Source organism: Hipposideros armiger, unplaced genomic scaffold, assembly GCF_001890085.2.
Source record: "Hipposideros armiger isolate ML-2016 unplaced genomic scaffold, ASM189008v1 scaffold_126, whole genome shotgun sequence".
Classification (NCBI taxonomy): Eukaryota; Metazoa; Chordata; class Mammalia; order Chiroptera; family Hipposideridae; genus Hipposideros; species Hipposideros armiger.
The window spans coordinates 297056-324574 of record NW_017731476.1 but is presented as its reverse complement, the minus strand read 5'-3'; the positions used below and the strand labels follow the sequence as shown (position 1 = coordinate 324574).

The window sequence follows — 27519 nt, the reverse complement described above, 5'->3', positions numbered from 1 at the left end:
GTGTGTTTTTCCAGGACCCATCAGCTCCAAGTCAAGTAGTTGTTTCAATCTAGTTGTGGAGGGTGCAACTCAGTGGCCCATATGGGAATTGAACTGGCAACCTAGGTGTTATGAGCTCTGCGCTCTAACCACCTGAGCTAACCGGCTGCCCCTCCTTAACTTTTTATTAAAAGCAATTAATGAATGTAGATTTTTGATGGTGGCTGGATTGAGGGTATGGGATTTGAGTGTAGGGTTTTAGGTGCTTTGCTTCCCTTTGACTCAGAACAAAGCTTGTATTGTCTTAAATCCCATGGGATTAATTTTGGAGTGGTTTACGTATAGGATGTTTGGATTTATGTGAGGACTTAGTTGCTAGTAGAGAAGCCAGAGTGCTGCTTTAGGCTGGGTGTTCAGCAGTTAGTATATGCTTCCACCCTGCAACCCCTGTCCCTAAGAATTACCTCTTAGGAGTTAAACTTCTCAGTTGCAGATAAGAAAAAGCTAACCCCCAAACACTAGCTAAAGCAGAAAAGGGGTATTTATCGACTCTAACTGAGGAGTCCTAGGTATACCAGCTTCAGGCATGGCTATATTCAGAAGACTAAATTATGTCACTAGTATTTTCTGTGCCTTTCACCTCCTCTTTCCTCCATGTTGGCCTCTCTCTCAGGCAGGCAAAAGCCTCTATTGGTCCCAGGCTTCCATGCCATTCTCTTAACCAACAACGGAAAGAGGACATCTTTTTGCAGGTAGCTTCAGCACAAGATCTGGAATTGGACACAATCCAAAATTACTAGACAATAAGAAACAGGAAATTAGGAACTATAGTCACAAGAAAAGGAAATAAATGGAGATCAACCCCAAGATGACCCAATGTTGTTATTAACTGACAAGAATTTTAAAGCACTTATTAAAACTATGCTCAGGTATGCAAAGGAAAATATGTTTGTAATGAATGGACAGCCAAGAAATCTCAGTAGAGAAACAGAAACTATAAAATAGAAACTCATGGGAATTCTAGAACCAAAAAAAAAGCCAATACCTGAAATAAAGACTTTGCTAGATGGGATTAAGAGCAGATTGGAGCAGCTAGATATTAGGTGGATAAGAAAGACTACTGACACCAAACATTAAAATTAATGACATGGATTATAACTTTACAAGCTAAAACTATAAAATTTCTGGAAGAAAACAGAAGAGTATCTTTGTGACCTGGGGACACAGAGAGCAATAACCATAAAAGAAAATAATTGGTAAGTTAGACTTAAAGTTTAAAACTCTGCTAATCAGGGGCGGCCAGTTAGCTCCGTGGGTTAGAGCACAGTGCTTATAACACCAAGGTTGCTGGTTCAGTCCCCACATGGACCACTGAGATTCATCCTCCACAACTAGATTGCTACAACCACTTGACTTGGAGCTGATCAGTCCTGGAAAAATACACTGCTCCCCAATTAAGAAAAAAACAACATTATTTCACACTGGATAGAAATACGGTGAGATGAAAGCAGTCACAAGTCACCATTTCTGTGTGAGGAGCCCTATAATGGGGATAGGGCTGAGAGTCGGAGGGCTGAGGCAGGTCTCTTCAAAAAGGGGGTCCTCCTTTCCCACTGCTGCCTGCCCAGTGCAGGGTGAGGCCCAGTCTGGTTTGGTGTTTGATCTGCTCCTTCCCCTCCAGACCACGGGGGTTGGCTTTTTCACTTTGTTTGCTGGAGGTTTCACCCTCAATCTCATGTATCTTTCTGTCTCTGCATCTATTTGCAACAGGTTTGAAGAGATCTGGTTTGTTTTTTTTTTCTTGTATCTACATGGGATGTTGCTGGAGAAATACCCAAGAAACAATAGTGGTTGCCCCTAGTGGTGGGAGGTATTGTGCTTCTTGAATTGTTTGCATTTTCTTACTATGTGCATATATTATCTACTCAAAGTCCGCCCCCCTCCCTTAAGAGAAACAGACTTTGTGTGCAAGTGCAATGAGACAGAGAGATGGGATGGTATTCTGATAATATGAGAAGAACCTAAACGAAGACAGTAGCAGGTGTGGTGGGAGCGAGGGAGCTATATCTGAGACACATTTCTGAGGCAAAACCAATAGAATTTGAATGGAGTTTGATCATGGAGGTTGGGGGTTGGAGATGAGCAAGAAGGAGGAATCAATGACTCCAGGATTTCCAGCTTGGGAAGCTGGCTGGACAGTGATGGATGCCATTAACCCGTATCTGGAAGGCAGAGCAGTGCAGGAAATGTGAGGTGTTTGAGGGGCCGTTTGGTAGACCTACTCAGGTGACCCCTGGAAATCTGAGTTGGGAGCCCTGGAGAGAGGATGGGGCTGATGATGTTGATTTGGAAGTTTCAGAATATGGGGGCTTGAAGCCAATGAGCATGCTCAGAGTGCTTAGACAATGAGAAGGGGACCCCAGGGTGATCTTCCACTGGAGTGGAGAGGAGGAGGCAGCAGAAAGACTGAAGGGTGGTTAGAGAAATCTGGGCGATTGGAGGCCTGGAATCCCAGACAGCAGAGCTTTGGGAAGCAGCATGTGGTCAGGTGTTCAGTGCAGTGGAAAGTTCCAGGAGGTGGGAGATCGCTGGGACTGAGGGAGAGCCAGACTGCGATGAGGAGTGAATGGAAATAGGAAGGATGACGGGTCCTCTGTGCCAGCTCTGTGCTGGGTACGGAGGACAAAGTGATCCCCACCCTCAGAGATTGGACAGGCTAGGGGAGGAGACAAACACTCACCAAGAGAAGTTTAATATGATTTGGTAGGCACTGGGGTAGACAGATTCACAGGGCATTATGGGAACTCTGAAAAAGGTACGTTAACCCAACTAGGAGACTGGGGGTTTCCGTCTATGATTGATGGAGGAGGTGCCTTGGTAGCAAGCCAGGTCTTAGAGAATCTGTAGTTAAATCAGGCAGAGGTTTAGGGGTGATCTGGCTGAGGGAACGATATCCCGGATAAAGGGAACAATATGACCACATATGTCTTGTAGATGGGAGGTTCTGGGGTTATGTAGAGGGTGGATCTGACGGAGGAAGACCACTTAGGAGGCTGCTGCATGAGTTACAGGGAGACTGACTTGACAGGGCCTGAAACAGGGAGCGAGATAAAAAGGAGTGGACAGAGTCCTTAAATACTGGGGTGATAAGTCAACCGAATGTGGGGACTGAGGGGGAAAGGGGAGGCGACAGTAACTCAGTTTCCAGCGTAGATGGCTGAGGGGCAATGGTCACACAAGCGGAAAAGGGGGCACATTACCACGTGGGTGTGGGGTGGGCAGGGAGTGACGAGCTTGCTTTGGGACATACTGTTTTTTGTCTAACAGATGAATTGAGATACAATTCACATACCATACCATTCACTCCATTAAAGTGTACAATTAGGGATTTTTTTTTAGTATAGTCACAGAGTTGTGCAACCATTATCATAATCCAATTTTTGAATATTTTCTGGACACATTGATTTTTTTAAGTACTTTATTTATTTATTTGTTTAATTTTTCTATTGGGGAACAGTGTGTTTTTCCAGGACCCATCAGCTCCAAGTCAAGTAGTTGTTTCAATCTAGCTGTGGAGGGCGCAGCTCAGTGGCCCATGTGGGGATCGAAACGGCAACCTTGGTGTTGTGAACACTGCGTTCTAACCAACTGAGCTAACCGGCCGCCCCTGCACACATTGATTTTTGTTTTAATTGTTTTTGTTACAAAAAATGTCTAGCATACAGACAAACTCACAGAAGGAACGTCTCTATAGGCCTTCGTGATTTAGGGTCGTCTCTGGTAGAGCGTCTGGCAACATGAGACTATGATTCTGAATCTTAGGGAAGCCACCAGGGCGGGAGACAGATTGGGGTGTCAGTGCCCGTGTTTCGTAGCTGATGATGTCATTTCTGCAGGGGCCAAGGGGAAAACCTACACTTCAAACAGGAGTTTGGAATAATTGGAATAATTGGGAAATTCAAAATGGGCCCAGCTTCAGGGCTGGGGGTCAGGGCAGGAGAGATGGTGTATGAAGGAGTAGATAGTATGAAGCTCCTTTCAAATTGCAGGCAGTGCTTGACAACTGTGGTCATTGGTGAAAGGGGATTGTCAATGAAAGCAAGGTTTCCTTGCCCGGGGAGCTGGCAAGTGTAGGTTCCAGGGAGAGTCGAACAAGAGAAAAGTTAGGTTTCTTGAGGATTAGTCAGGCAAGACCAGTCCTGAGCTGGTCCTTGAAAAGAGTGTACTGTTTGTGTCCTTGGCAAGGAGGAAAACGGCCGTGCCGTGGAACCCCTTTGGAGGATGGGGCAGGATGAGAACGGAGCCTTTGTTGGAGTCTCCATTCCTTCGCAGGATCTTTTCCACTGATCTCTGTGAGAAGGCCGGCCAGAAGGGGTGTTAGCAGATAATGAGAGATGGACACTGGGTACCTCTCAGAGCTGGGTCCCCTCCCTCAGCCTCCCGTGTCTTCTTCAGACGTAGCCCTGTTATCTGGTCTTTGGACTTGCTCTCAGTGGCCTCCTGCCCCTCAGTCAACACATCTTCCCTCCTCCTGTAACCCTCTGTCTGCTCTGCTCCTCTCCCCACCCAAAGCTTCAGCTTCTGGCCCTACAGCCCTGCTAAGGGGACATGGTATCTACATTTGCTGCTCACACCACACCCCTCCTGTGTGGGGGGTCCGTCTCTCCCACTGAAAGTGTCTTCCCTGAGGTCCTCAGGGGTGTCCTTTCAGATTCAGGGACACCTTCAAGTCCTTTTCTGGGCACTTGGTATTGTCCATGACCCCCTTGTATAAACTTCACTGTCTTGGTGGAGATAGAGATTAGGAGATGTCATCACAGAGATGGGGGCAGGGGGAGAGTGGGTGGGCTGGAAGGGACCTAGGAGCGTGTGGGGACAGCAGCCAGGGCCAGGTCCTGAGGAGCACAGGCAGCAAGAGGGGTCGGCCCAGGAGGAGCCAGAGGGCGGGGGAGGAGCCAAAGGGCAGTGGAGCCAAACCACAGACCTTCAGAGAGGGAGGGCCGCCTGGAGCTAGAGGAGGAGGGACTGGGCACCTGTGTCAGGATGCTGCCAGGTCAGGTCAGTGAAGCAGGAAAGGATCTGATGCTTTGACCTGTGGAGGGGTCAGTCCTTCTCCTGAGAGCATATCGCTGGACTGGTGAGGACAAAAGCTAGATTGCAGTGGGTTGAAAACTCCAGTGGGGTGAGGACATAGAGGTACATGCTAGGACGACTTCAGAATTTTTGCTGCAAAGAGGAACAGGGACGGATGGGGAGCTAGAGGTGAATGTGGGCTTCGGAAGCTCTTACCTTTTCTTAAGGTGAGCTCTCCTACAATATGCTTGTTTGCTCATAAGCATTTGGAAGATGGCCCAAGAGGAGAGAGGTTTAGAGTACAGAGGCGGGGTTGGTCCTCAGTACGTACAGGGACAGCCCTTCTCTCTAGGGCAGCGGTTCTCAACCTGTGGGTCGCGAGCCCCTTGGGGGTCGAACGACCCTTTCACAGGGGTAGCCTAAGACTATCAGAAAACAAAAAGATATTTACATTACGATTCATAACAGTAGCAAAATTACAGTTATAGAGTAGCAATGAAAATAATTTTATGGTTGGGGGTCACTGCAACATGAGGAACTGTATTAAGGGGTCGCAGCATTAGGAAGGTTGAGAACTGCTGCTCTAGGGGAAGGCAGACATGACAGGTGCTGCTGTTTATAGCTCCTCATTGGGATGGTGGGAATAAAGTCTCTGGTTTCTCTTCTGAGCAAAGTAGGAACCTCAGACATCAGCTAAGGGGGCCCAGACCCGGGTCTGAGGGCAATAGCAAAGATATCGAGGGGAGAGAAGGTTCAGATTGTCAGAATCATCAGGGAAGGATTGCTGAATTACCTGGCTGCGTAGAGGGGTGCTTGCTCTTGGTGATTGTGAGGGTACAATATAAAGTAAATCCACCTGTCCAGTGCGGGGCTTCCCAATTTGAATAGGCACAGGTGTGGGCCTGTAGGAAGCAGGTGGTTCCAACCAGGATCCTGCTTTATTCACCAGGAGAGAACAACCCTTTTCCAGGCTAATCCATTCCTTTGCAGGCTCTTTCCACTAAACTCCCCTCTTGGGTCCACACCTTCACCTTTGTTGCAGCTTCCTCTTGTTTTCTCACTCAGCAGGTAATTTCCCAAGACTTTAGCAGTGACCTTATGCTTACCCTTCTCAAATTCATCCACTTCCAGTGTCTAAACTCCAGATCCTTTATTTCGTTTGGTTCTAGGTAATGCAACTAGACTTTTTAAAGTCTAGTTATTCCTCTTTTTTGCTTCTCTATGTTAAAATCATTATATAAAGCTGTGGTGGTAAAAATAGTATAACACATGTAAAAAAAACAGATCAATGTCACAAGCAATCAAAGAAAAATAAATTAGACTTCATGAAAATTAAAAACATAAGCTTCGAGAACACAATTCAATTATAAAAAAGACAGGCAACCCAATAAAAGTGGACAAAGGGCAGTTTTCCAAAGAAGATACACAGATGGCCAGTAAACACATGAAAAGCTGTTCAAAATCATTAACCATCCGGAAAATGCAAATCAAAACCACTAGTTACTATTTCACACCCACTAGGTTGCCTGTAATGAAAAAGACAGACATTAACACGGTACAGATATAGGAGCCCTCATTAATTGCTGATGAGAATGTAAAATGGAAACAGTCTGGCAGTTCTTCAGATGGTTAAATACAGCTATCGTGTGACCCAGCAATTCCGCCCCTAGGTATATACCCAGAAAAATGAAATCATGTCCACAGAAAAACTTGTACAAGAGTGTTCCTAGCAGTATTATGTGTAATAGCCCAAAAGTGAACACAACCCAGCTATCCCGTTGATGAATTGATACACAAAATGTGGTCAGTCCAAGCGATGGAATATTACTCAACAGCCAAAAGAAATGAAGTGCAGAATAGGCAGATCTATAGAGACAGAAAGTACCGTAGTAGATTCGTGTTTGCCTAGGGCTGGGGGGATGGGGATGTACATCTGTCAAAATGTGCATTTCGGTGGTTTGTAGTGTTTTCAGAGTTATGCAACCATCACCACCATCAGTGTTAGAACATTTTCATCACCTGGCCACTCCCCGCTCTCCCTCAGCCGTCCCCACCCCCAGCTTTCTATGGGTCTGCATATTCTGGAGAGTTCATAGAAATGCAGCCATACAATATGGTCCTTTTTGCCTGGCTTCTTTCACTCAGCGTCCTGTTTCCAAGGTTCATCCTGTTGCAGCCTGTGTTAGTACTTCACTCCTTTTTATTGTCAAGTAATATACTCCATTGTATGGATAATACCACACTTGATTGATTGATTGATTCATTCATTCATTCATTCATTCGTTTCTCCACATCCTCACCCACACTTATGTCCATTTTGTTTGTTTGTTTGTTTGTTTTAATTGGGGAATTGGGGGAGGGAAACAGCGTTGGGGAATCAGGGGAAGGGTAACAGACAAGTTGCTATCCTTTTGTTCTTCAGTCTAGTTGTGGAGGACGTGGCTTCACTGGCCCATGTTGGTATTATCATAGCGCTCTTCCGGGGTGAGGCAGATCGGTCGCCAGCTTCTGGACAGCCGCTCACGCCGGCTGCCAGCCACTCACGCCAGCTGCCGGCCGCTCATGCTGGCTGCCGGCCACACACTGTAGCTTATGGGAGCCCACTGCAGCTCCACTTCAGCCTACGCCGGCAGCCGGTGACTCATGGCAGCCCAGCTCCAGGTCGAACTGTTGTTAGCCATCTTAGCTGTAGAGGGCAGTGTCACTGGCCCTAAAGTGAGATCCAAAACGGAACCCTGCTGCTCAGAGCTGGAGTCCCAAGCCAACTCAAGCAACGCGCCACTCGGCCAGCCCACTTACAGCTAGTGAGCACGAAATGCTATCTCCTTACAGTTTTGATTTGCATTGATTTGCATTTCCTTGGTGGCTAATGATGTTGAGCATCTTTTCATGTATTTGTTGGCCTTTTGTACATCTTCTTTAGAGAACTGTTTATTGAGATCATTTTTGTATATGATCCGAGGTAGGGGCCCAAATTCATTTTTTTACAGGTGAATGTCCTGTTGTCTCAGCACCGTTTCTCAAAAAGACTATATTCTTTCCCCATTAAGTTGTCTTGGCATCCTTGTTGAAAATCAGTTGAACGTGAAGGTTTATTTCTGGTCCCTCAGTTCTGTTCCATTGCTCTTTATGTCCTTCCTTATGCCAGTACCACACTGTTTTGATTACTATAGCTTCATAATACATTTTGTATTTGAGAAAACTTTGCTTTTCATTTTCAAGATTGTTTTGGCTATTCTGGATCCCTCGAATTTCTATATGAATTTTAGGATGAGTTTGTTAATTTCTGCAAAAAAAAAGCCAGCTGGGATTTCAATAGGGATTATATTGAAACTATAGCTCAATTTGGGGAGTATTGCTGCCTTAACGATATTAAGTCTTCTGAGCCATGAACATGGACTGTCTTTCCTATTTAGGTCTTCTTAATTACTTTTAACAGTGTTTTATAGTTTTCAGAGTAAAAACTGTGCACATCCCTGATTAAATTTGTTCCTAAATATTTTATTCTTTTTTGATGCTATTGGAAATGAAATTGCTTTCATAATTTGTTTTGGATTGTTCATTACAGGTGACTAGAAATGCAGTTGATTTTTGTCTATTGGCCTTGTATCCTGCAACCTTGCTATTCTAACCTTTTTATTACTTCTAACCATGAATGGAGTGGGTGGAGTGAATTAGAATTTCTTATTACAAGGTCATGTCATCTGCAAATAGAGATAGTTTTACTTCTTCCCTTCCAGTGTGGATTCTGTTCTTTGTTTTATTGCTTATTTGCCCACTAGAACCTCCAGAACAGTGTTAGCTTGTTCCTGATCTTAGAGGGGGAAGCTTTCAGTCTTTCACCGTTAAGTAAGATGTTAGCTGTGGGTGTTCCTAGATGCCCTTTATCAGGCTAAAGAAGCTCCCCTCTGTTCTTAGTTTGTATATTTTTTAATAAACAGAAGCAGAGATTTTTAAGAAGATGTGAATAATTAAATACATGGAGTTTACAATTTATTGATGGAGGGGTTTGCTCTATTCACTGTTCATCTGTCCTTGTGGGTGTGGAGATATGTTCATTGAACAACCTTTCTGGAAGATGGAGTGTCACAGAAAATTTCAGCACCCTAAAAATTTTCCCTCTCGTTTTTTTTCCAACCTTCCTTTATCTTTAGCCTTATGTTGATTTTTACCTAGTTATAATAACTTACTCTTTTTACCTTTCTTGTCGTTTGTTTTGTTTTGTTTTGTTTTGTTAAGATTTTATTGGGGAATTGGGGGAGGGGAACAGTGCTGGGGAATCGGGGAGGAGGGGAACAGACAAGTTGCTGTTGTTTTGTTCTTCAGTCTAGTTGTGGAGGATGTTGCTTCACTGGCCCAAGCTGGCACCATCATTGCACTCTTCCCGGGCGAGGCAGGTCAGTCGCCGGCTTTTGAACGGCCGCTCACGGTGGCTGCTGGCCGCTCACGCTGGCTGCCGGCTACACATGGTAGCTTATGGCAGCCCACTGCAGCAGGGGATTGCAGCCTACACCGTCACTGGCGACCCACGGCAGCCCAGCTCCAGGTTGAGCTGTTGTTCAGCATCTTAGCTGTGGAGGGCAGTGTCACTGGCCCTCATATGTGGGATCCGAACCGGGGTCCTCTGGCATCCCAAGCCAGTTCTTAACCAATGCGCCACTTGGCCAGCCCTCGTTTGTTCTTTTTCCAATTACATTTTATTGCATTTTATTGTTGTCAGAATACATTCTCTTTCCTAAATCAGATTTTTTTTTAGTAGTTAATTTCCCTTCCTTCTATAATAAAAAAGTCACAGTGCTTTATGACTTGGAAAGTGTCTTCATATAAAATGTTATTTGAATCCCCAGTTTGCAGATTAAAAAAAAAAAAAAATGGAGACCAGAATGCTTAAACCATTTGTTAGGATAGTGGCAGCAGAAGTGGGACTTGGGGCTGCTGCTTTGGGAAGTTACTTAATAAGCACTCCTTGATTTGGCTGAACGTGTTGAATACAAACATATCATTGGATTGGGTAGAATTCCGGGACAGCTTGCCACTGTATTCGTTTCCTAGAGCTGCTGTAATAAATTACTGCAAGCTAGGTGACTTAAAACAACAGAAATGTGTTCTCTCACAGTTCTGAAGGCCAAAATTCCAAAATCAAGGGGTCAGCTTCATTCCAAAATCCAGTGTGTGTTCCTTCTTGGGTGCCCAGAAGGAGAATATGTTCCATGCCTCTCTCAAAGCTTCTAGTGGTGCCCGGCAATCCTTGGCATTCCTGGGCTGGCAGCTGCCCACTCCAATCTCTGCCTGTGTCATGTGCCCATCTCCCCTCTGTGTGTGTGTCTCCACCTGGCATTCTCCTTTCTCTGTGTGTGTGCCTGTCTCTGTGTCTCTTCTCCTCTCCTAAAGACACAAGTGATGTTAGAGTAAAGGCCCACCCCACACTAGTAGGACCTGATCTTACTGTATGTCTTCATCACATCTGCAGAGACCCTGCTGCCAAGGTCACATTCAGGGGTACCAGGCGTTAAGACTTCAACATGTGTTTTGGGAGGACAGTTTAACTTGTAACAGCAGTGAACGAGGTACTCTTGTATTCCCTTTCCCCCAGGTGACCCGTACACCATGGCCCTTGTGTCTGCTGATTCCCGCATTGCAGAACTTCTCACCGAGCTCCATCAGCTCATCAAACAGACGCAGGTAATAGACCCCAGCCCTCCATTCCTTGGGGGGACATGGGCTGTGACACTGAGCTCTAGAGGGGTCGGAGCAGGTTGTATTCAGCAAGATGGGACATGCGGGAACCACGAGGATGTGATGAAGGCGAGAGGAGGAAGGGAATGTGGGCCATGGCTACCGTTCCTGTTGGATTGTCTGTCACGCGCAGGATCTCGTGATTCTTTTTAAGAACAGCTGTATTGAGATGTAATTCACACAGCATACAGTTCACCCGTTTAAAGTGTACAGTTCAGTCTTCGGCTACAAGACGTCCGGACGCCCCCAAGCCTGAGGCCGACGCAGCTGGGTCTGTGGGGGTTAGGGGACTCAGCTGTCCTCATCTTTCAATAAAGCTGTTGGTCTAACTCAAAAAATAATACACACACACACACACACACACACACATAAATAAACAACCAATTCAGTGGTTTTTAGTATATTCAGAGAGTTGTGCAACCATCACCATGATCAATTTCAGAACATTGCATTGCTTAACAGAAGTGCCCTGCACCCAATAGCAGTCACTCCTTTTTCATTCCACCTCCTCACCCCAAGTAAACAAAGATGCTCTTATCAGGCAAGATAGTCCAAGAGGCTCAGAAGCTGGTCAGGGGCCAAACCTTCTGTGGAATGTGTAGGGTTTGAAAATCCAGGCCGCTTAGTTAACCTTTGATGGCACGAGCTATGTCCCCGGCACCTGGCCTCAGCTTTTACAGCACAGCGATCATATTGGAGTATCTCATTTCAGTGGACCGTGTATATCACAGGTACAGCGATAGTATCAGCATGAATACGCCTAATGTTTGAAGGAGCCAGTGTGGGTGGATGTGGACCTGAAGAAACACAGATCTGTCCTCGAGAGCCATTATATGTTTCCTATTGTCATATTAACTTGATGACTCATTTCCCCCCTTCATCTACCACTATTTGGACCTAATGATAAATGTGTGTAGAACTGTTTAGCCGATGGTTAGCTAAAGCCAGTTCTGCTTCAGGCCACTCATTTGCCACGAATATTTCACTTAGATAAGGCTTTGACTCGGTCTCCCAGTGCATTCGGTCAAGATAAGGCTTTGACTCGGTCTCCCAGTGCATTCGGTCATCAATATCAGTATGATCACATGACTTCTTTGCATAAGGTAGTCGGGTCTTAATGCCAGTGTGACGCCGTATTGAAGGATGGCCATGGTAAAACTCACTTTCACCATAGAACAAAGAAGGATTACAGAGCTATTATTATGTCTCCCCAACAGAATTGGCCCTGTCCATTTACCAGATTTTCTTGTAGACAGACTTGATTACAGTTGGCCATAATTCAATTTCCGGGTTCAGCTGGAGATAAAGCCAGTCACCCTGACTCAGCTGAAAGGCCTGTGCTGAGACTGGTTTCCATCATGTGCTGTCAGCAAGACCCACCTCCCTCCCATGGGAAGGACAGGGTATTCAGAGTAACAATCTGTCTCTGCCAACTGTACTTCAGGATGTGTCTTACTTTGATGAATTCTGGGGTCCAGAGTAGTCACGGTGCATGGATGTAAATTACAAGGGCTTCCATAGGTTTGAGGTCCTTCCATCAACATCCCATCGGTGTGTCCCTGGGGGCTCAGCACGTAGTATGGAGAGCCATTGCCCGTGGCTTCTGTAGCCTCCATCTGTCCTGAAATAGTCTAGAGGCCCGGTGGGTCAGGGTACAGCCATTTCCCAACAACAGATGGGTCCTAGAGTCATCCGGCATCATTTGCTGGGTTGGCCTGGACCACTCACTCAAGCATCGGCGTCTTTCCAGGCTGACTCCCATCCCTTTCCTTCCGCCTGTAAGAGAGCTCACTTCAGCCTGTTTATTCTCATGAACAAACCTTTTCTCCTTGATTGCTGCTTCTTATTAAAAGTGAGTTCAGCTTGTCCCACAGCCCACACCCTCTTCTGTCTCGGAACTAGTGTTGCTCACTCTGCCACGCATTTTGTTACCACTGTGTACTAACGGCCTGGGTGCAGTTAGCACATATTTTGTACCCAGAAATGTTGGGTGCCCCGTACTAGGGTCGGATGAGTGGTAGTCACACCTAGATGTAATTTAGCCTGAGTATATCATACAGCCTTTCTAAACCCTCCTCATCTCAGGGTGGGGCTGTTCCCCTGGGGACTTTGGACCCTCCCCGTAGTGCCTACTGCTCTAATCCTATCAGAAACCCATTTTCCCCCTATTCTTTGTACTAGCTTTTCATTCTCCAAATCAAGGGTGATGGTGTGTGTTTGTACATAACACGCTGTGGCATGTCAGGCCTGGGCTGCTGTATTTTGTCCATGATACCCAGGGACCTTTCTCGTCATCCCATCATCTAGGTTCATAGTCCCACAAGGATCCGTCCGCTCAGAGCCATTCAGCCCTCAGTCCCGTGGACCAGGACTGAGCAGATCCCAGGAATTCTTTCCTAATGACACCCTTCGTAGTGGGATGTCACCTGAAAACTGAGTCAGAAGATGGTGGCACACATATTACTAAGTGAAAGAACCCAGTCGGGAAGGTTAGATAGGGATGCTAACTATGTTACATTCTGGAAAAGACAAAATAAGAGAGTAAAAAGATAAGTGATTGCAGGGTCCCAGAGGACGGGAAGGAGGGATAACTATGGGAGCACTGGGGGTTTTTAGGGAAGTGAAACTATTCTGTATGATACTGTAATGGTGGGTACAATATGTTACGCTTTTGTCAAACCCATAGAAGGTACAACACAAAAAGTGAACTTTAATGTAATCTATGGACTTTAATTAATAATGTCAATGTTGAGTATTGGTTTATTAAACTGTAACAAATATACCATGTTAATGCAAGCTATTAGGCGAAACTCCAGGCAAAAACATCTATATAGGAACTCTCTACTGTCTGCTCAATTTTTCTGGAAACCTAAAACTGCTCTAAAACTACTTGATTAATACAATTTTAAAGCTAAGAAAAAGAAGGTTGTGGCACTTGCCAGAATTCCACTCACTCGTCGGCATTAGGCCAGTTCATCATCAGACCGTGTGACCAGAATGTCCCAGAGGAATGCCCCTAGGTGTGCGTGCTCTCATGGGCTTTTGTCAGGTTCTAAACGCAGGGGTGGTCTTGGCAAATGTGTGGCTTCACCCTTTGGGGCATCTGGCGTAGCCGAGTGAAGAGCCTGTGTCATTCTCTTGCTCTGAACCTCTCTCTCGAGGCAGTAATGCAATACTGAATTTAGCGCGTTGCATAACCCAGTCATTCTTTCACCCTCGGCTGCTATTTCTCCTTCTCTCCATCACTGATTTTTTTTTTTTTAAGATTTTATAGGGAGTTGGGGGAGGGGGACATCCAAGTTGCTGTCCTTTTGTTCTTCAGTCTAGTTGTGGAGGACGCAGCTTCACTGGCCCATGTTGGTATTATGATCATTACGCTCTTCCCGGCTGAGGCAGTCGGTTGCTGGCCATTGGACGGCAGCTTCCGGCTCACTGCGGCTCACTGCAGCCTACGCCGTCGCCTGCCACTCACAGCAGCCCAGCTCCAGGTCAAGCTGCTGTTCACAATCTTAGCTGCAGAGGACACAGCGTCACTGGCCAATGTGGAAATCAAACCGGCGACCTTGCTGCTCAGAGCTCGTACTCTCAAGCCAACTCCTAACCAGCTGAGCCACTCAGCCGGCCCCATCACTGAATTTTAGTCAGACTTTTCTACCCTTGGAAGGACGTTAGGTTCAGCCACTGTGCTGGTCCAGGTTGCTAGTTTGTTAGCAGCAGCACTAGCCTGGAAAGTGTCCCGTTCCCCGGCTCCATCCCCATCATTCCCACTCGTGTAGGGTTACATAGGTGCAGAGCTAGTGGGCTGGTGTGACCACAGGGCAGTGTAGCTGCGTTCACCACTAACCCGATTTTGCCTGATGGGGTGAAGGTATAACCCACCCCCTCCGGCACTTAGAAATTCTGACTTAAAGGTTAAAAGGTACAGTTACAATTTCTTACATAGGAATCATCCCTGCTTTTCTGGCACCTTCAGTTGCAGCCCTGGTCCCAGGACCACTGATGTGGGGAAGAGTGGTACCGGCATCCTTCGGCATCCCCTCTTCCCCAGGTGAACTGATCATAGATGCACGGGTTCATTTCTGGACTCTTATTCCAGTGCTCTAGATACCAGTGTTACACCATTTGACAACTGTAGCTTTGTAGTAAATGTGGAAATCAGGAAATGAGAGTCCTCCAATGTCATTTTTGTTCTTCTTATTCAAGGTTGTTTTGGCTATTCAGGGTCACATGAATTTCCATATGAATTTTTAGAATAAGCTTGTCAATGGGAATTACATTGAATCTGTAGATCAGTTTGTCTTTTTTGATGAAGGAAAGTCATTAAATGTATAATTTATGATTTAACCTTGATGCCTTTTGTAATGCTTTTGCACTAGTCAAGGAAAAAGTCCTTGTGAACTGATCCTGAGTTTGGGCCATGTGTATGGGGCGTCTGACCTGGGACACAGGGTGCCCCGGCAGGACAAAGGGCTCCCCTCATGTCCTGTTGACCTCGTTTTTGCAGGAAGAGCGTTCGCGGAGCGAACACAACTTAGTGAACATTCAGAAGACCCACGAGCGGATGCAGACAGAGAACAAGAGTGAGTAGCTGGGGCCAATGAGGTGGGGGGTGGCCAATGAGGAGGGGTGTGGCCGAGACTGGGGGCGGGGCTGCTCTCATTTTCAAAAGGGACTTTTCATGTATCTGCATGGTCCAAAATGAGCTGCTCCTCAGGCCAGAGGGACAGTTTTCCCTTAGGCTGGGTGACCTAAGGTGACCCAGGAGACAGGTGACAGATGGCTGCCTAGCACTAAGGAACCTTAAAAGCCCCGAGCTCTAGGGACTAGAAAGCAAAATGAGGCTGCCTCTAGGGAAATGCCTGAGAGCGCATGCAGCCCAGTTAGCTGGTGTTCTCTGGAGAGACCTGCCCGCACAGGTGCCCGCACAGGCCCGGAGGCCCTCAGATGGTGGTGCTCCTGGGCTGTGTATTCCACCTCTGAGCTTTGAAAACATTTTCTACTTCCCCGCATGCTGAGAAATATGTTTGGCATGTGTCATGCTGTGGTGAAGGTAGGAAAGTCCTCTCTTAGATGTGGCGATGGTATTTGTACCCTATGAAAATGTGCACTCCTTGTGCATGGGTTCCATGTGCCTCAGGGAGCACCTTTGAGCTAGTAAAGCTCATACCTTAGCCCACCGCCACTCCGTCCCTCCCAGAGTCTGATCCCAGAGTCCCAGAAGCGGTCGGTGTCACGTGACTGCCAGCTGCCCCTCGCCCACCCCTCTTTCTCCTGTGCTTACTCTGCAGTCTCTCCCTATTACCGGACAAAGCTGCGTGGCCTCTATACAACCGCCAAAGCCGATGCAGAGGCCGAGTGCAAGTAAGTGCCGTCCCACCACCCTGCTACTGCGTCCCCTCCCTCACACGGTGCTGGGCGGGGAGAGCCCCGGGACCACAGCCCCACCTGCCTGTGCAGCCAGGGCTGAGCAGATTCCTACACCCCAGCCTCTCCCCAGGAACCCTCCTTCCCTGGAACCTGCTTCTAGGCCCCGTCTGCACTAGCCCTGCTGTTCTACAGATGGCAGCACGGTTAGTCACGGACCTTGGGAGGTCACTTCCCCTGAGACTCAGTTGCTCTGTCACTAAAAAGGGATAATGGCTTCCTATAGACTTGTCAGCGTATAATTAGATAATGCATATAAAATGTCTAAGGCCAGTTTTCTTCAAATCTTTTGACCATAATGCATATTAGGAGATAACATTCTGTATTGTGGCCCAATAATAATAGTAGTAATAATAAAATTCTGTGTGCTTTACTGTGTGCCAGGTACTATTCTAAGTCCTTTATATATTTACCTCACTGAACCCTCAGAGTAATTCTACAATGGACGTTACCCCCATATAACAGGTTGCATAATCTTCCAAAGTCACATAGCTAGTAAGTCAGGGAGTCCAATTCCAAACCCAAAATCCGTGTTCTGTAATCTAATGCTAGAATGATATAATGAAGCTTTTCCACAGCACACACATTTATTTTATATGTGCATATTATCAGAAAATTGGAACAAATACAGTTTTTACTGTTACAATGGATAGCCTGTTTTAAATGTTGATTGTTACCCAAGAAATTAATCTCATGACTCATGAGTGAGTCACAGCCTAAGTTTAAAAAACACTGCATGGCACATGTGAATGACAGGGTGACAGCCACGCGCCAAGGCAGCCCCCGAGGCATCACTGGGGCTCCTGGGCTCTTCCTGTCCTACCAGCTGGCTCTTCACAGGCCCTTTCCGGGGCTCGGAATCCTGTATTCTCTTGGCCAGCTGTCAGTCATTCTGCAAACTTTTGCTGGTGCTTACCCTGTGTCCAGCCTGGGCAGTCCTTATCTAGAGACACAGGATAGTGAGGCTCCTGCCTTCAAGCTCAAGCAGCCCAAAAAGGAGAGACACCCTAAAAAGGAAAAGAAAAAAGTGTACAGGACAGTATGGTTAGCAGGCCAGCAGAGATGGGAAGGCCCCAGGGAGGAGGAGAGCCTTGATTTGGGGGTTGGCAGGTAGGCAGAGAGGACAATATGCAGAGGCTGTGGACGAGGCCTGCAGGGCCCAGGCATTTGGGGAGTGAGAAGTAGTCCTGTATGGCTGGGGCAGGGAAGGGCAGGAACTGGAGGGCCTCCAACAGCTGGACTTTGTCCTTGAGGCTGCAGGGAGCCCATGAAGATGTAAAAGAGAAGAGAGATCAGGCAAGAGATACTGAATGAGTTGAGCTGAGACTGTGGCACTGGGAATGGAGAAACAAGGGTGGGTCCAGGGGCAGTTTCTGAGGTCAAATTGGGGACGAGTTGGAAGCGGAGAAGTTGAAGATTCCAAGGTTTTTACTTGGACAGAGGGATCCAATGGGGCTCTCTATGCCAGGTTGGGGAGCAGAACAGAAGGGTGGAGCTGACTTGGGGAGGAGACATAGTGAATTTAGACTGAAGGTCTTGCCGTCTTCCTCCCTAATTTGCAGATTTCTCACCTGGCCATAAATCAGAGTAACCCGCCCTCATTTGAGCGTAAAAGACAAAACTGCTTTCCCAGCTTAACTGCTGGCAATGTGAGGCGACAGGTCCTGAGACCAGTTTGGTGTCGGCTCTTCTCTGGCGTTAACTTCCCCAGAGTTAAGCTTGTTTCATAACTGCAGGTCTCAACTTCTTGCAGTTCTACGATTTCACTTTTTCAGACTGTCCCCCATGCATAGATTAATTTGCTCAACCCTGAGTCAGGCCACCTCAGCACCAAATGCCCCGCTGGGCGTGGAAGAGTGGGTGGGGTAGGGATGCCAGCAGGGAGCTCCAAGGCTGGGAGGGAAATGCAGTGATGCAAGTTCCCATAGTGCTTGCTGATCCAGGAGCTGCAGTGCACATCGGCTCGCTGGCCAGGTAGGTGAACTGAGACCCTCTGGGAATGGAGGAAGTGCCAAGAGCCTGTTCAGGGACCAGCCTGAGTCCCAAGAGGCACTGCTGTTCTTTGTGCCGTGAACGCCCCCGCTGCCCTCCTCCTGCTTTGCAGAAAATGGAAAGGAACCCCTCTTCTTCACTTCACAATCACCTCTTTTTTAAAAAGGCCTGAGGTGGCACACTGGCAGAGGAGTCACAGGGAAACAAGCTCACAGAGCGCACTGTTCATATTCCAGGGGAGGATGGATGTGTAGCCATTCCCAGGTGGGAACCAGGTATTTTGTAACATTATTTCTAAAGGCATTTCCCAAGATACAGCTCTATAAGAGCACAGCAAGCAGCACCAGGAATGGTGTCCTCAGTGACACTTTGGCCACAGACAGTGGAAAACTCTCCAACAGCCTTAGTCAGGCAGAGTTCCTGCTACAGAATGCTGTGTGAGGAGTGCCTACGCCAGTGCAGACACAGGTACAGTTTGGCTTTCCCAGGGCAGAGCGATTTACGGGCTCAGATGTCAAGTGCCTGCCAGGACAAGAGAAGGAGTGCCTGCCCTGGTGCCTGGCCCAGCTTTCTGAGCCAGGCACTGGGGCCTGCACAGCTGACCATTTGCTGATGGGCACCTGCTGACCACAGGCAGCACCCAAGTCCTCACACATCACAGGATATGTCGCTCTCCCTCCTCACCTGACACAGACCACTTACGGCTGTTCAAAGAAGCCAGGTGCCTGAGAAGCTAACATCTGTTACCTTCGCCCCCTGTTGCAGCTCCCCCTCCCCGCCCCCGTCATGGCAACCTGGCCCTGAGGGCGCCTGCAGGTTCCTTCTCGGTGGGTATGAGTGGACAGCCCCACCTGTACAACGCCTCCTGGCTTAGCTGCTTTGCGCCTAGTTCTGCAAGCACATGACCTTTTGTCTTTTTAAAACGTCGTTCTAATCAAATCATTACACTGTGAATTTGTATGCAGCAGTACTGGAGTATTTTAATGGACGCACACTATTTTAGCCCCTTGCTAATGGTCAGCGGGGAGGTGCTGAAGTTGAGGGGAGGATGGTTAGGGCTCAGGGCTCTTGGCTGCATTTAACAGAATGCCAACCAGAAAGAGCCCTTCCTCAGCTGTCACAGGTGTGGTGGGCCTCCTGGGGTGGCACCATGCTTGAGGGTTGCTGCCAGGCTGGCTGGTTGCCTGTCAGAAGGTAGGGAACCATGCCTTGCCTGGGAGGTCATACTAGATGACCGGAAGCTTTTATGGTTCTGCGATGAGAAGTGTCCGTTCCAGAAAACTGCTTTTTAAATAGTAAATGCTCTGGAAACATTGTTTCCTCAAATCTCTGCAGTGGAACTACAGTAAGTTTAGGAGACGATCTTACATTCCTCTCCTAGAGATTCTTTTTTTTTTTTTTTTCCATTAAGAAACAGTGTGTTTTTCCAGGACCCATCAGCTCCAAGTCAAGTAGTTGTTTCAGTTCAGCTGTGGAGGGCGCAGCTCAAGGGCCCATGTGGGGATCGAACTGGCAACCTTGGTGTTATGAGCACTGTGCTCTAGCCAACTGAGCTAGAGATTCACAATGCATATTAACATATTAACGGCTCTGCTGAGTTCTGCAGTAAGTTCTTTAACTCCGCCCTGCTCTGAGCTGACAGCTCCCCAGAGTCCTGGTGTATCTCCTGCCCATATCCCACCTTGGGCAGCACCCTAGTTTTTCTTCCGCCTCCTGAATCTCAAGAAATTGTTAGAGGCGTCTGCACTCAGCAACATGTCTTCAGGATTTTCAAAAGTACTCTGGCAAAGGCAGCTCTCTCTGCTCTGCTTACCTCCTCGGGATCCTCTTAGGTGTTTGACCTGCTACTTCCTGCCGTCTCATCAGATCTCATTGCTTTTATAATAAGATGAAAAACCACCTCCGCAGGGTTTCGAGTTTTCCGAGGTTTTGGCAGGAGGGCTGGTCTGAATTCCTACCCGACCTGCCTGCCTTAACCAGAAACGGAAGTCTGTGCTTTGTGCCTCATGGGGGCCTCTTCTCGCCCTCAGCATCCTTAGGAAAGCCCTGGACAAGATTGCGGAAATCAAGTCACTGTTGGAAGAGAGGCGGATCGGTGAGTTAGAGATGACACGTCAGTGCTGCATTCCTTGACCAGGTGGAGTGGGGCTTCCTGAGAGCAGCAGCCGTGTCTTCCTGTGGGGGAACCTGTAACCTCAGCCTGGAGTCACTGGTCCATGGGCCTCCCACAGGAGCACAGCAGGCAGTCTGGGGCTGGGAAGGGGGTGGAGGCCCTCCCCAGGGCTCAGGTAAGGTGTCCCCGTCCTCCCTCTGCACCGTGGTGCAGGCCTCCCTCTCTCTCTCTCTCTACTGCCTGGGGCAGCCACCGCCCTCCTCCCTATCACCCCACTCCCATTTCTTCCTGTGGTGACAACCTGGCTGTTTTTTGAGAGCCACACCTGTCCCCGGTGCCTCGGAGGGCAGACACCTACCTCTGGCGCCTCAAGGCAGACACTTGTCCCTGGTACCTCAGGGCAAACACCTGTCCCCAGCACCTCATGAGGCAGACACCTGTCCCTGGAGCCTCAGGGCTTATTTCCTTCCCACAGCTGCCAAGATTGCGGGCCTGTACAATGACTCGGAGCCCCCCCGGAAGACCATGCGAAGGGGCGTGCTGATGACGCTGCTGCAGCAGTCGGCCATGACCCTGCCGCTGTGGATTGGGAAGCCCGGTGACAAGTGAGGGCAGGCCCGGGGGGGTGTGGGGTGGGAGCTGGTGAAGCAGGGGCCGCCGAGATTCACACCCTCTTCCAATCTCAGGCCACCCCCGCTATGTGGGGCCATTCCGGCCTCCGGGGACTACGTGGCCAAGCCTGGGGACAAGGTGGCCGCCCGGGTGAAGGCCGTCGATGGGGATGAGCAGTGGATCCTGGCCGAGGTGGTCAGTTACAGCCATGCCACCAACAAGTGAGTGCTGCCCAGGCCCGTGGGGCGGGGACAGCGTATTGAGCTGGCTCCTGGGGCCGCTCCCCTTCCCGCCCTCCTCCCAGATCCCCCTGCATCCTCTGTTCTGTGTTCACCTGCAGGTATGAGGTCGACGACATCGATGAGGAAGGCAAAGAGTGAGTGTGCTGGCCTGGGAGGCACGGGGGCCGGGGACAGCCAGGCTGCCGGGAGGGACCCTCGCCCTCCATGGGTGACCTGAGCGCCTCTCCAGGAGACACACCCTGAGCCGGCGGCGTATCATCCCACTGCCCCAGTGGAAGGCCAACCCTGAGACGGACCCTGAAGCCTTGTTCCAGAAAGAGCAGCTTGTGCTGGCCCTGTATCCCCAGACCACGTGCTTCTACCGTGCGCTCATCCATACGCCCCCACAGCGGGTAAGGCAGCCCCTGGGAGAGGCCGTCCACTGCACCAGTGGCAGGCAGGCTGACCGAGAGCATGGGGCCGGCTTCCACCTCCTTCCCCTCTTTGTCCTCACCTGACAGCCTCTCTGAGCTGCACCCCCTCTTCTGCTTACAGTCTGCATTGTCACCCCCCTCCAGCCCTGTCCTCTAGGCAGTGCCAGCCGACCTCTTCTTTCTGACTTGCAGAGCCTCAGCAGGCTGAGTGGAGTGGACCCGATGTGTGTCCTCTGGTCTGACCCCCCTTTGGCCCTGAGATGGGAAGCACTGAGCCCAGGGCCTGTCTTCCAGCCCGACTCCTGGGCCACTGCCCTTTCTTTACCCAAGGCTGCTTTTCCTCGTGCTTGGGACATTGCTGGTACCCTGGTCACCTATCACCGATGGCTGTTTAAAGGCCCTTCATCCCTCTTCCCCCAGGACCCCTGCGTGCTGCCCTTAAGATATGGTCCCCGAAAGGCCTCTTCAGCATGGCTCGCCCATGTAGGCAGTGGGGCCCCTCTTCCCTGCCCTTCATCCCCTGCCCTTGACCCTTGGTTGCTGAGAAGAGCCCTGCAGTAGCAGGCACTGGGCTCAAACGTCTAGACTTCTTGAGTGAAGATGAGGGCAGGAGAGGCTAGGAGCCCCCACACCAGAGCACGCCATCTGGCTGACCTTGGGGGTGCCCTGCCTGGAGGTTTCTGATCGGTTTCTCCTGTCTGCCCCCTGCCGCAGCCCCAGGATGACTATTCCGTCCTGTTTGAAGACACCTCCTATGCAGATGGCTACTCCCCTCCCCTCAACGTGGCCCAGAGGTACGTGGTGGCTTGTAAGGAGCCCAAGAAAAAGTGAAGCAGGCTGGCAGACTGGCATCTACCTCCTGCCATCCTCAAGCGGGAACACAACAAAAGACTGATCAAATAAATATGCCTCCCCTTTGCCCATGTCTCCCGGGTGATCCATTTCCAGACCTTTCTTCCCCCTCCCCATACAGGGCACGTTGGGGGACCGGAGGCCGCAGGGGCAGGTGGCCTCATTTGGTCCCCGTGTGCATTTGTTCTTAGCTCAGGTGTGCTCCTTGCTTCCAGTAGAGGCTCTCCGTGCAACACAAGCTGCACTTTTTTTAAAATTAAAGTTTATTGGGATGATAGCTGTTAGTAAAGTTACATAGTTTTCAGGTGTACAATTACAAGTTGTATTTTTTTTTAATGTTTGCATTACTGAGCTTTATTTTTAATCTAGTCAAATAACATTTTTATCAAGTGATTTTATTATTTTATAAACCTATCATGACACAGACACTGCTTATTTAGAAAAATCTAAATAGTCTTATTTTCAATCAGGAAGCATATAAAGCTTAGATATCTCGGTATGAATGCATGAGTGACAATCAAATGACTTCAGTCCGTTAGATATATTTAGAACACAGTTATAGTTGAATGTACTAAAAGGTACTCTACGTACGTACCTAAAAATGATCATTTTCAGAGTATATAATTCCTCTTATTAAGGTTTTTTTTTTCTTTTTTATTATTAGTTTCAGGTGTTCAAAATAATAGTGATTAGACATTTACACCCCTCACAGAGTGATATACCCCCCAGCCTGCTACCCCTCTAACCCCGTATATACCTGTTCCAATACTATTGACTCTATTCCCTATGCTGTGCTTTACATCCCGTGACTATAGATTTTTTTAATTATAGTTGACATTCAGGATGATTTTATACTAGTTGCAGGTGTACAGCACAGGGGTTTGGCCACACACGTCGTATTCTATTCTCGGGGCAGTGACCTGGCGGGCTTCACTTCCCGGGAGCCGCGCTCACAGCCCGAAGCAGAAGGGGAGGTTGAAGCCTGCCATCTTCTCAGCGTAGTCGGTGTCAAAACGCTCATTCTGCGCCACTGTGAACATGTTTTTCCAGTCTCCCACGGTGCCTGGGGAGGTGGGGAGAGAAGGAGGGAGGTCCAAGGTCCTGGCTGCAGGGGAGGCCGCCGGGGACTCGGGGCCAGCAAGGCCGCCTGCATCCCCCCAGTACCTGTCCCCCCTGAAATCTACCTTTCCGCATGAAGGAGGAAACATTGTAGTCCATGAGGGTTGGCAGGTTGTTGTAGTTAGTCATGGGGTTTTTCTTCATCTCCTTGAACGATGTGTGCTGCACGATGCGATCCAGAGTCTCCTCCGGCAGGGGGCGCCCCACAAAATCCACAATCTTTCGAATCTCCCTTTTGGGGTTCTACAGCAGCAGAGGGGCTCTTCAGGGGAGGTTCGGATTGTTCACTGAACAGGTAGAAGGGGGATCCCCCTCTAACCTGTGGCCACTTCCGACCCTGCCCCTTGACCCTGGTACTCTGTCCCTGGGGCGAAATTAACTGTCTTCTGTGCTGTGTCAGCTTTCTGTGTGGGTGACGGCAGGGACAGTCCTGTTTCGTAACTGTGGCCCCAGGGAGAAGCAATGGCAATAATCGGATGATTGCTGACTCAGATGCTCAGAGATAAGAGCTGTCCAGAGTGCTGCCGCCCAGGTGGCACTGTGGCTCTGAGTCTTGGGCAGGGAAGGTGGGGTGGGGGATCCAGGAGGACTGGTGTGGGGCTGCCATAGGGGAGGGGGCTTAGAGGGCTGTGGCAGGTCCCCATGCGGTTCCTGCCTCCCCAAATAAAACACGGAGGGAGGTGGTATCGGGGGTCTCACCTCCAGCATGTCCTCGTAGAAGAGGTAGAGGACAGGGTGGGTGCGACCCAGTTTCCACCATTCCTGCACGTGGTTGTACCAGGATCCATAGGACACTGGGGACAAGGACAGGGGCACAGACACAGAGATTGGTATTAGTTTTGGAGGGCTGTCCTTTAGCTCCACCCCCTTCCTTCTGCCACAGTCAGGCCCACCTTCCCCAGCCATGAACTTCTCCAGGAAGCTGTCCCAAGTGCCAGGGTCAGGGTGCACCTTAGCCATGCAGTAGAAGTGGTAATAGGACACGGCCACATCCTTGGCATTGCGGGCGACATAGATCACCTGGAGAGACAAAGACCCCCCAACCCCATTCCTGCATCATCACCCCACAGCGCACGGAGCACTGGACATTTCCCCAAGCACTAGGCAGTCCACCCTTCACAGCATCCCTGCAAGGGATAGTCTCTCAATTTGGCCAAGAAGGAAACAGGCTTAGGGGCCAGTTTACTCGAAGTTCCCGTGGTACGTGTGACTGGGCTGGGATTTGAACCCTGCTCTGATGCCAAAGTCTTGACTGGTCCCAGGAACTGTATGTTCCACTCCCCTCAATGCCACTACACCCAGATTTGGAACAAGCCATGCAGAGTCCCTGGCAGCCCCTCCTCCACCGGTCTGTGAGCACCCAGGCCCTGCAGAAGAGTCACACTTTCACTGGCTCTCTGACTCCCTCCCAGACAGAGCATGGGGTCGATGTCCTCTCCCCCTTACAGATGAGACCAGGCTCGAGGAAGTAAGACCTTCCCAGAAGCTACAGCCGAAGCTGGAGTGGCCCCAGCAGTCTCCTTCCCTAGCTTCCTCTGCCATTCACCTTGACCTTCTGATCCAGCAGGGCCTGGGGGAGCAGGGCCAGGGGCAGGTGTGTCTTGAGGAGCCGTGGGGCTGGTGTGTCTTTTAGGACCTCCATACCTAAGCCGTGGGTGGGGAAAGGTCTGGTGAACTGGAGCCCGCATCCTGCCTCCCTGTGCCCCACTTGACCCCGGCACCCTGCCACACACCTGTGGTACACCCTGGGGCCTTAAACTCAAGGAAAGGCACCCGGACCATGATGGTGGCCCTGTGACACTTCTCCAGATCGCCATCCTGGTAGATCATGTCCAGAATCTCGCTCACCCAGGTGGTGCCTGGAGAGGGAAACGGGGGTGAGTAGGGCTGAGAGCATGCGTGCCTCTGCTGGCCCCACATGGGGCCTGCAGCCCAGGAGGGGTGGGTGGTCCTCATCACCTACCAGATTTGGGGTAGGTGCTGATGAGCAGGTCGTCAGGCCTGGGTTGCAAGTTCTGCAGTGGCTCCAGTGCCTCTGCAAAGTACTTGACGAGAGGGATCCCCTTCACATACTCCAGTGGCGGGCGGGATGTATCCTGGACCACCTCCATGCTGCTGCGTCAGGAGCCAGTGAGCAGCTTACTTCCCTTAACAACACCACAGCAATGCCATCTGTTGAATTCCTGTTTTGTTTTAAGGAAAGAGGCTGAGGGAGACTGAGCGGCCTGCCCATGCTCAGAGCTAGTGAATTCTGGGGCTGGATTCATGGCTAACGCTAGCGCGGTGGGCCACAATTTACCTACAGATCTTTTATAGGCCACACCCCAAGCCAATTAAATTACTTTCTGGTGCTGGGACCCAGACATCCGTTTTTTGGAAGCTCTCCAGGAGATTCCAGGACACACTTGGGAAAACTACTCCAGGTGCCAGTGTTTTCACTTCCTGCTGCAGCTTGTCTCCTCACGATGGGCCCCTCCCAGTCCTCCCCTCCTTGCGCTCGCTCCGAGGACCCTCACATTTGGAAACCTCCACAAGCCATGTGACCCCACTTGCCCAGCCACACTCCATCCTGGCTCAGGGATAAACAACCAACTGAGCAGCTGAGGATGGTAAGGAACAAAATTGATGTCTCCAAGGAAGAGAAGGGGATTCCGGCTCGGTGGGGTTGGTTGGCAGTGTGAGCCAGGATTTCCATGAGTGGTGCACAGGCAGAGATCAAGCAATAGGAGAGGAGCTAATGGTGCAGAGGGTGCAAGGGAAGGGAGGTCTGGCCCAGTCCACCCCTATCCTAGCACTCACCTCACCTTACCTCTCTGACCTTGGCCTTGTGTCTACTTCCTAGTGCTGTGGCTCTGTGACTGCAGACCTGCTGTCAGGGCTGAGAGTTTTATGGGTCCAAAGTGGGAGGGACATGGAGCCAGCATTGGGAACTGGCTGTCCTCCAGGGAGGAAAGGGTGGAGTTTGGGGTGGGGTGGGGTGGGGCTTCCCTAGCACACTAGCTGGAGTCAAGCTTAGACAGGCCTGAAAACCCACGATGTAGGTTTAGTATGTAGAAAATGAAAGACTGAAACTGTTACCGGAGAGCGGGCCCTTCTCGGGTGTGATGTCCACCGGCGGCTGAACCTGGGCCTCAAGGAAAACTGGGAGTCCTAGCCGCTCAGGGTTGGCCCGTATCAAAACTAGACAAAAGGGCCCGATGGTTTTCTTGGTTGTTTTTGGGTTTTTTGGTTTGTTTTTGAGCTGATCCTGGTTCCTGACCTGTGTGGCAGGCCAACAGACAGCTTTTTCTAAAGACCCTGGTCCAGAGAGCACAGAGGATGGAGGGGAAAGGTGAGACATTCTCTTTCCTGTTGATTCCAGGCCAGTCTAAATGGTACTTTGCTAAGGTCCGGCTGCCTGCCGTTTGCAAAAGTCAAAAATTGAGAGACATAGGGCCGGCCGAGTGGCTCGCTGGTTAAGAGTTGGCTTGGGAGCGCAAGCGCTGAGCAGCAGGGCCCCGGTTCGGATCCCACAGGAGGGCCAGTGATGCTGCGCCTTCTACAGCTAAGATGGTGAACAACAGCTCGACCTGGAGCTGGGCTGCCGTGAGTCACCGGCGACGGCGTAGGCTGCAGCCCCTGCTGCAGTGGGCTACCATAAGCTACCGTGAGTGGCCGGCAGCTGTCTTGAGCTGTCGTGAGCCACCATGAGCGGCCGTCCAATGGCCGGCAACCAATCTGCCTCAGCCGGGAAGAGTGCAGTGATCAAAAGACCAACATGGGCCAGTGAAGCGACCGCCTCCACAACTAGACTGAAGACCCAAAGGACAGCAACTTGTCTGTTCCCCTCCCCCAATTCCCCAATAAAATCTTAAAAAATAAAAAATTGAGAGACATGGTTCATGGAAGGAAAAGTAGGTTTCTTTGGAATGCCAGCGTTCTGGGAGGATGGTGGACTCCTGTCCAAAGGCCACCTCCCCACACC

At 49.6% G+C, this 27519-nt stretch overlaps 2 protein-coding genes across 2 annotated transcripts in view; one reads left to right on the top strand and one right to left on the bottom strand.

Annotated features, from left to right (window-relative positions):
- SGF29 (SAGA complex associated factor 29) overlaps positions 1 to 22503 on the top strand; it is a 31098-nt gene extending 8595 nt beyond the window's left edge. Inside the window, exons 2-10 of the mRNA XM_019648382.1 lie at positions 10646 to 10734; positions 15293 to 15368; positions 16077 to 16149; positions 20235 to 20299; positions 20793 to 20922; positions 21004 to 21150; positions 21270 to 21305; positions 21401 to 21563; positions 22299 to 22503. Of these exons, the coding sequence (XP_019503927.1) occupies positions 10660 to 10734; positions 15293 to 15368; positions 16077 to 16149; positions 20235 to 20299; positions 20793 to 20922; positions 21004 to 21150; positions 21270 to 21305; positions 21401 to 21563; positions 22299 to 22415 (882 nt within the window). The 5' untranslated portion in view covers positions 10646 to 10659 and the 3' untranslated portion in view covers positions 22416 to 22503. The remainder of the gene's footprint in view (positions 1 to 10645; positions 10735 to 15292; positions 15369 to 16076; positions 16150 to 20234; positions 20300 to 20792; positions 20923 to 21003; positions 21151 to 21269; positions 21306 to 21400; positions 21564 to 22298) is intronic.
- Positions 22504 to 22772: 269 nt separating this feature from the next.
- On the bottom strand, positions 22773 to 26457 carry LOC109385805 (sulfotransferase 1A1-like). Its single transcript, XM_019648411.1, has 8 exons — positions 26355 to 26457; positions 25519 to 25738; positions 25289 to 25414; positions 25102 to 25199; positions 24449 to 24575; positions 24255 to 24349; positions 23621 to 23798; positions 22773 to 23499 (listed from the first exon to the last, which is right to left on the bottom strand). Exons 2-8 carry the CDS (start codon positions 25664 to 25666, stop codon positions 23387 to 23389), a joined length of 885 nt encoding a protein of 294 aa, XP_019503956.1. The 5' UTR covers positions 25667 to 25738; positions 26355 to 26457; the 3' UTR covers positions 22773 to 23386.
- Positions 26458 to 27519: the final 1062 nt, after the last annotated feature.